Source organism: Silurus meridionalis, unplaced genomic scaffold, assembly GCF_014805685.1.
Source record: "Silurus meridionalis isolate SWU-2019-XX unplaced genomic scaffold, ASM1480568v1 Scaffold538, whole genome shotgun sequence".
In the NCBI taxonomy this organism is placed as follows: domain Eukaryota; kingdom Metazoa; phylum Chordata; class Actinopteri; order Siluriformes; family Siluridae; genus Silurus; species Silurus meridionalis.
Genome location: NW_025804569.1, coordinates 1 through 8,494, shown reverse-complemented (window position 1 = coordinate 8,494; position 8,494 = coordinate 1). Strand labels below are relative to the sequence as shown.

At 39.6% G+C, this 8,494-nt stretch overlaps 1 protein-coding gene across 1 annotated transcript; it reads left to right on the top strand.

Annotated features, from left to right (window-relative positions):
- Positions 1 to 8,291, top strand: LOC124382496 (B-cell receptor CD22-like). The gene is made up of 6 exons (XM_046844573.1): positions 1 to 19; positions 254 to 331; positions 1,947 to 2,203; positions 5,321 to 5,615; positions 6,153 to 6,425; positions 8,053 to 8,291. Exons 1-6 carry the CDS (start codon positions 1 to 3, stop codon positions 8,289 to 8,291), a joined length of 1,161 nt encoding a protein of 386 aa, XP_046700529.1.
- The last annotated feature ends 203 nt before the right edge of the window (positions 8,292 to 8,494 follow it).

Below are 8,494 nucleotides of genomic sequence, written 5' to 3'. Positions count from 1 at the left end.
ATGCTTCAGAGAACAACAAGTAACAACAAGCTGAAAGCAAAAAGACAATCACAGTATAACAAGCTCACTATCAAGAGGAGATAAACTGAGCACATAGTTTACAATTTTCAGAATGAATGATATTCTGTATAAATGGTGTAGTGTGAGTGTGTGTAATTAACCAGATTTGTGAAAACAAACTACTGCATTCACCAGTACACTATTTGTAAATCAATTATTTACTTATTATAATATTTTGTTTATGACATTTTAGATGCTCTGTTTCCTTCAGCAAGACCCAAACCAGTGGCATCATCAGACTTCAGTGATGCTGTTACACTGATTGTAGCAGGTGAGTGTGTGAGGTGTTTTGGTGACACTTCTTCCACTTCAACTGCCCCATTAGGGGGCGCCACAGCGGATCATCTGTCTCCATAGTACCCTGTCCTTTACATCTGCCTTTTCAAACCAACTACCTGCATGTCTTCCCTCACCACATCCATAAACCTCCTCCTTGGTCTTCTTCTTTTCCTCCTTCCTGCCGGCTCTATACTCAGCATTCTTCTACTGATGTACCCCATGTCCCTACTCTGCACATGTCCAAACTATCTCAAAAACACCTGACTTCCACATACAATACCACAACTCCTCTCTCCACCCTGTCATACACTTTGTCTAAACCCAAACACACAATGCAACTCCTTCTGACCTTCTCTATACTTCTCCATAAACAATCTCAAAACATAAAATGCATCTGTGGTGCTCTTCCTCAACATGAAACCATACTGTTGCTCACAGATGGTCACCTCTTCTCTCAGCCTGGCTTCCACTACTCTTTCCCATAACTTCATGGTGTGACTAGTCAACTTTATTCCCCTGTAGTTACTGCAGGTCTGCACATCTCCCTTATTCTTAAAGATCGGTACCAGTACACTCCTTCTCCATTCTTCAGGCATCCTCTCACCTTCCAGAATCTTGTTAAACAATCTTGTTAAAAACTTCACAAGCATCTCTCCTAAACATCTCAATGCTTCTACTGCTAATTTTGCTGACACATTAAAATGTGCAATTGGATATTTATGAAAATCTCCTTCATCTGATTTAATTTATCTTGAAAATAAATAAATAAATAAATAAAAATAAATAAATAAAAATAAATAAATAAATAAATAAATAAATAATTTTGTTGTAAATATGGGGTTGCTAAAAAAAATAATTGTCTAAAACCTGTACATTATTGATCCTATTCAGATGTTCAAGTTCCATTCCATAGGCACTAATGCTCCATCATTCCATTAGAGATGCAGGCTTTTGAACTGATCGCTGATTATAATCCAGATGATCCTGCTCTTCTTTAGTTCAGACAATGTGGCCTCCATTGTTTCTAAAAAATTCAAGGTGGTATCAAAAAGTTGAGGTTAAACACGTCAACAGATGGAAGCACAAAGCTACATGTCTAATCATAGGGATCACTGACCTTCATAAGACTATGTGTCAAAAGACATTGTCCTGTGTACATCAGAGCTGTGCAACTGGTGCTATTCTGACCCTATGTGTTACCATGTCTGCTATTCTGAAAACTTGTGAACCCTGTCACGAGCTCTCCTCAAACAGCTTCTCCCAGAAACACAGTGATCTCATTTCTGCACCCACCCTTCTCGACAAATTTTGCTCCTGCATGTTTTGGCCTCTCCCTCAAAATGAAGATCCAGCTCTAAGATCACTGTTTTGACACTACTGCAGAGATCCAGTGTGAATAGCAGAAGTTGCTTAGAATGCTTAAAAAAAAAAAAGATCAAGGACACATTCCATTGCTGTACAAGGGGACTAGTCTGAAGCTTATTCAATCAAAATTATGCATGTGCAAATAAGTGGATAGAGTTAATGAAATCCATTTGTTAATCAACCATAATTTTATGCTTATGACATTCATCATGACATTTTAGATGTTCTGTTATTTCCTACAGTGAAACCCAAACCAGTGGCATCTATAAATCCTGATAAACAGGTGTTCAGTGGAGACACTGTCACTCTGAGATGTGAGATACAGGATGAAAGTGTATCTAGGTGGCAGTACAGCTGGTATAAAGATGGTTCACTCAGTCTTGTCAGTATTGTACAGATGTACACAATCAGTAGTGTTGAAGTGACACACACAGGTAAATACACCTGTAAAGGAAGAGAGAGGAGTGATGCTCACTGTTCCTCACACCTCAGTGATGCTGTTACACTAGCTGTATCAGGTGAGTGTGTTTTGACATGTTTACATGAATAACACATTATAATTATTGTACCATTGTTTGTAACTAGTACTCATTCTATAGTTTGTCTGTTAGACAGTGATAAATATATTTATGTTATCATTATGGTGCTAGAGTTATGAAACCCATTTGTAATCTGCTTTGAGTTTTAAAACCAGTGGCATCTATAAATCCTGATAAAAACAGTGGAACTGTCACTGAGATGTGAGATAGGAGAAATGTATAAATATAAAGATTTCTTTAACTTGTTTTCCACACAGGTAAATACACCTAAAGGAAGAGAATGAAAAATATATTGTTTTTGAAAAACATCAAAACATGATAAATATTTTGAGAATGTATGATTTTAAATAAAACAATTTTTTTATATTTAGTCTTTTAAACAGTGTGGTGAAAAATATTTCTCTGCAAAAAAAACATGCCTGTTGAGAAATTATTTTTTAATGAAACAAATAAATTAGTGAACAGTGTTGATGAAAGCAAACTGTTGCATTCACTATATATCAATATACTGTACAATATATTCATCATGATAATTAGATGTTTAATTATATTTTTACAGTACCCAAACCAGTGGCATCTATAAATCCTGATAAACAGGTGTTCAGTGGAGACACTGTCACTTGAGATGTGAGATACAGGATGAAAGTGTATCTAGGTGGCAGTACAGCTGGTATAAAGATGCTTCACACAGTCCTGTCAGTAGTGTACAGATGTACAGAATCAGTAGTGTTGAAGTGACACACACAGGTAAATACACCTGTAATGGAAGAGAGAGTGGAGGCTCAAGTTCCTCACACCTCAGTAATGCTGTTACACTGACTGTATCAGGTGAGTGTGTGAGGTTTTATTGAGACTGAGAATTATTATGTTACCTGCCTTTTTGTCTGCCTTGTCTTTGTCCACAGCTGATGCTCAGTCATGGCTCCACTGCCAAATAATTTTACCAGCTGGTTTAGGCTAGAGGTGTCAGGAACTCTCTCATGGGATGGGGACACGATACATGGCCAGATTATTCTGTCAGGGTGTCTCATGGGTGACTAGGTGAGTGTGGACCCAAATGCAGGATGCGAGCAGGAATTAGGTAAAAAACAGGCTTTAATGAAAAAAGGTAACTGAGCAATATGGCAAAGCAAAACCACAGTCCAAGAAACAGTTCGCGGTCAAAAACACAGGCGAACAGGGCAATGCAGGGAGAGACAAAACCAAATCCAAAACTTTCCGAAAAATCAAAAACCAGCAAACATAACTAGGAAAGGCAGAGCATGAATATAAACCAAAACAAAAAACAGTCCAGAGATCAAAACCATAACCAGAGCAAAACAAGGGTCAGGATCGGGAACAGGATCAGGAACAAAATCCAGATCAGGCAGGGTGGCAAGAGTATTCTCAGGGGCTAAGGAACCTGCCATGCCAGCCATGTATAGGGGTGAGATCGCAGACCCCCACTGATGGTTGATATAGAGACCACTGATGTGTTGTCTGTACAGACCACACATTCTGGGAGAAAGTGCTTCAGAGACAGAAGCATGGCCAGCATCTCCAGGCAGTTAATGTGCCAAAGTGAGATGGCGCCTACTCCACTGACCTTGGCCAGCGCCACTCATGCCCGCTCCCCACCCCGTGGGGGAAGCATCAATCATTAGCGTTACGCGATGACATGAAGATCCCAGCATGGGGCCTTGAGACAGGAATGCAGGTTCTCTCCACACGTCCAACACTCGAAGGGCTCGCCACAAGACAATAATGGTCCGGAGTGGGTTCTCCTTCCCGGATAACGTCATCTCTAAACCACCACTGGTGGTGTCCCATGTGCAGAAGGCCAAGTGGGATCACACTGGATGCTGCTGCCATGAGCCCCAGCAGCCTCTGGAACTGCTTTAAAGTAAATGACAGAATGAAGATGCCAAGGACTCTCAGAGGGGTCAGAGCCACATTCATACATTTTGTGAAGGTGCGGGGTGAGAGCGCAAGGCTGAATCGAAGGACCCGATATTGGTAAGCTTTGCCCCTGAAAGTAAACATAAGGAACTTTCTGTGGGACAGAAGGATGGATATTTGGGAGTATGTGTCCTTTAGATCTACCGTGACAAACCAGTCCTCGGACCTGATTTGAGACATGACCCATTTGAGGGTGAGCATCCTGAAGCTGAGCCTCAGTAACGAACGGTTTAAGGAGTGCAGATCTAGAATAGGTCGCAACCCCCTATCTTTCTTGAAAACCACAAAGTCCCAGCTGTAAATCTCGGACTATGTGTCTAAAGGAGGGACCACCTCGATGGCCTTCTTCCTTAAAAGAGTAAGTACATCTTGTCCCAAGACCACAGCCTGCTCAGGTCCCACCAGAGTGGGACAAACCCTGTCGAAGCAAGGAGGGGACAAGCGGATCTGAATCGAGTAGCACTTTTCTGCGGTGTAAAGGGCCCACTGAGACATGTCTGGTAGGCATTTCGAGGCTGCCAGATAGTCTCCTCAAGTGAACCAGTCTTTCAAGACTGGTCTCTGGTCTTGCAATCTTAGCAGGCGCTGGGACCTCCTGAGAGGCGGCGGCCTCCCCTATCTGCTACTGGACCAGGAGGAGGTGGAGGGAGGCACACGCTAGAGGTTGCTATACCCTGAAGCATGGATCAAGGCAGGGTTAACAGACCGAGTGAGAGAGCTAAGGAAGGGACAGGCAATGTATAGCTAGGTGTTTGCCTCTGTGCCCACTGAGCAGCCCCCTGGGAGCAACCAGAGAGGTAGCTTTGGAATGCCACCGATGCCTTTTACACCTCCTGGAACTTGTCAATGACCGCACAGATGGCATGGAGGAGTTTAGATACCTGGGGTTAAATGTGGATAGTAATAAAGAGTGTGTTAGAGAAGTGAAGAAAAAAGGTACAGGCAGGGTGGAGTGGATGGAGAAAAGTGGAATGAGTGAATTGTAATAGAAAGGTATCTGCAAGAGTGAAAGAGAAAGTTGATAGAACTGTCCTTAGACCTGCTATGTTGTATGGTTTAAAGACAGTGGCATTGACTAAAAGACAAGAATGAGGAGAACTGTGGAGGCTTGTATAACTTATTTTAATTATTTTAAATAGACACCCTGTTTTAATCCAACAGCAAGACCCAAACCAGTGGCATCTATAAATCCTGATAAACAGGTGTTCAGTGGAGAAACTGTCACTCTGAGTTGTGAGATACAGGATAAAAGTGTATCTAGGTGGCAGTGCAGCTGGTATAAAGATGCTTCACTCAGTCCTGTCAGTAGTGTACAGATGTACAGAATCAGTAGTGTTGAAGTGACGCACACAGGTAAATACACCTGTAAAGGAAGAGAGAGTGGAGGCTCACGTTCCTCACACCTCAGTGATGCTGTTACACTGACTGTATCAGGTGAGTGTGTGTGGTGTTTTGGGAAACATAAAAAAAAGGTAGTTAAACATTTATGAATAGACTCTTACAGTGTAGTCTACAGTATGTTTAAAACTAGAAATCACTTATGTGTAAGAAATGTCTGAAATGATCATTTCTTTTAAATCTAAACACAATATAATATCTTGAAAGGAATAAACAGTGTCCATTTGAATATTTGGAAATACTTAGAATATGGTAACATATTTGTAATTGAACATTATTATTATTATTATTATTATTATTATTATTATTATTATTATTATTATTATTATTGAACCCATAATTATTATTTGTAACGTGCACTGATCTTGTAGTTGATTTTTCAATCATGGCTTAGAAACAAAAAAGAACTCCTGCCATCTGTCATTATTTGAATTTACTCAAAACATGATTTATTTAGAAACAATCAAATATACTTAAGAAATGCAAACTTAGCAGTCATTGTTTTTCTATCATGATTATATGCTCATAAGACCAAATCAATCATGATTTTTGATGCTCTGTTATTTCCTACAGTGAAACCTAAACCAGTGGCATCTATAAATCCTGATAAACAGGTGTTCAGTGGAGACACTGTCACTCTGAGATGTGAGATACAGGATGAAAGTGTATCTAGGTGGCAGTACAGCTGGTATAAAGATGCTTCACTCAGTCCTGTCAGTAGTGTACCGATGTACAGAATCAGTAGTGTTGAAGTGACACACACAGGTAAATACACCTGTAAAGGAAGAGAGAGTGGAGGCTCACGTTCCTCACACCTCAGTGATGCTGTTACACTGACTGTATCAGGTGAGTGTGTAATTAAGGTTTTCTTCTTTTGGTCAGTCAGTTGCAGATTGAAGAAAAATTATGGAGTGAATGGTGATTGTAGTGGTTTCCATTTTCATGATTTTGCTTGGAAATGTAGTCAATAGAATTATTTGATATGACAAGTTCAATGATTTTCAGCAGCAGAGGTGGGAAGTTACTAAGTACAAATACTTTGTTCCTGTACTTAAGTAGATTTTTTTTGTATCAGTACTTTACTTCACAATTTTTCTTAATACTTAAATATAAACTAATAAATAAACTCTACCGAAAAATAAATTTTAATCAGTACACATTTGTTTTACTGATGCAACAAGTCCAAAATCAGCAACAAAGTTCGCAATGATGCACACAAATAACCCTCTGAGGTCGACAAACGCACCAGTGCACATAGAAAACAAATATTCTCTGATTCTGTAATCCATATAAAAGTTATGAGATACAGTTTTTCCGGTATCACCTCATTAAAAGTCAGTGTGGAAACAGCAAAGGTTTTGTTTGGTGAACTGATAATTTATGTAATTTAAAATACCATAATTACTTTACAACATTTAAAATAATATTTTATCTTCATGCACTATATTGAGTCTGGTTTTACTGATAATAAACATACATTTGCATAAAGCATCAATATTTGTCCATGTCTATGTTGATTAGAGTATGAAATACTTAAAAAGTATTAATTGAAGGTACATTTACAACAGATACAAATGTGCAATTAAGTTGCGCATAATCGTGAGTTAACTCATGACAATCATTCATTTAATCACGATTAAATATTGGAATCGATTAACAGCCCTAATATTAATATATAACATTAGGTTCAGTTACCAGCCTGACACTAGAAGAAGCAGTAGTAAAGACTACTTTTTACTTAAGTACATGTTAGGGCCCAAACATCTATACTTTAACTTGAGTAAAAAAACTTACACTCAGTACTTCAAGATTTACAAGAGTTTATTAGGTCATGAGTATCTGTACTTCTACTTAAGTAAAATATGTGTGTACTTTTGCCACCTCTGTTCATCAGTAGGATAAAGTTTAATGTAATGAACACATTTAGGTTCAGTACATTAAACATAAATATGTAAAAGTTTACATTAACAGACCTTAAAATTATTAAACACGTTTATGTTTAAACTTAACACAGTTTATGAAGGTGAACCTGCATTCACTATTTCACTATTTCTCTCATCATTATATACGTATAGCAATATGTGTTTAATGATTTTATAACACTGCTTAATTTCTTATTATATTTTATAGTAAGACCAAAACCAGTGGCGTCTATAAATCCTGATAATCAGGTGTTCAGTGGAGACTCTGTCACCTGAGATGTGAGATACAGGATGAAAGTGTATCTAGGTGGCAGTACAGCTGGTATAAAGATGCTTCACTCAGTCCTGTCAGTAGTGTACAGATGTACACAATCAGTAGTGTTGAAGTGACACACACAGGTAAATACACCTGTAAAGGAAGTGAGAGTGGAGGCTCACGCCTCACACCTCAGTGATGCTGTTACACTGACTGTATCAGGTGAGTGTGTAAAGGCTATTTTGGACATTATACAATTTGCAGTTCGACATTTAATAAGCTTTGCCTCTGAAAGCAAAACTCAGGAACTTCCTGTGGGACAGAAGGACGGATGTCCTTCTGATGGCGAGTAAGATCTACCCTGACAAACCAGTTCTTGGACCTGATTTGAGACATGACCTGCTTGAGAGTAAGAATCCTAAAGCTGAGCCTCAGTTCAAGGAGCGCAGATCTAGAATAGGTCGCAATGCCCTATCCTTCTTGGAAACCACAAAGTCTCTTGAGACTGGTCTCCGGTCTGCCCAGAGCGGCTGAGCACTGCCCTGCAGCTGCTGTGGCCTCCTGAGAGAAGGCAGCTTCCCCCATCTGCTACAGGACCAGGAGGAGAAAAAGGGAGGCACTCGCTGAAGGTTGCTCTACCCTGAAGCACGGATCATCGCAGGGTTAACAGACTGACTGCTGGAGGGCACTGTGGAATAGACAGGCAATGTATAGTTAGGTGTACGCCACCCCTCTGT

Bases quoted from the DNA above. Each gene is read 5' to 3' on its own strand.
- LOC124382496 (XM_046844573.1), top strand. The intron at 5,616-6,152 runs GTGAGTGTGTGT...TATTTCCTACAG, and splicing joins TGTTACACTGACTGTATCAG to TGAAACCTAAACCAGTGGCA. The intron at 6,426-8,052 runs GTGAGTGTGTAA...TGCCTCTGAAAG, and splicing joins TGTTACACTGACTGTATCAG to CAAAACTCAGGAACTTCCTG.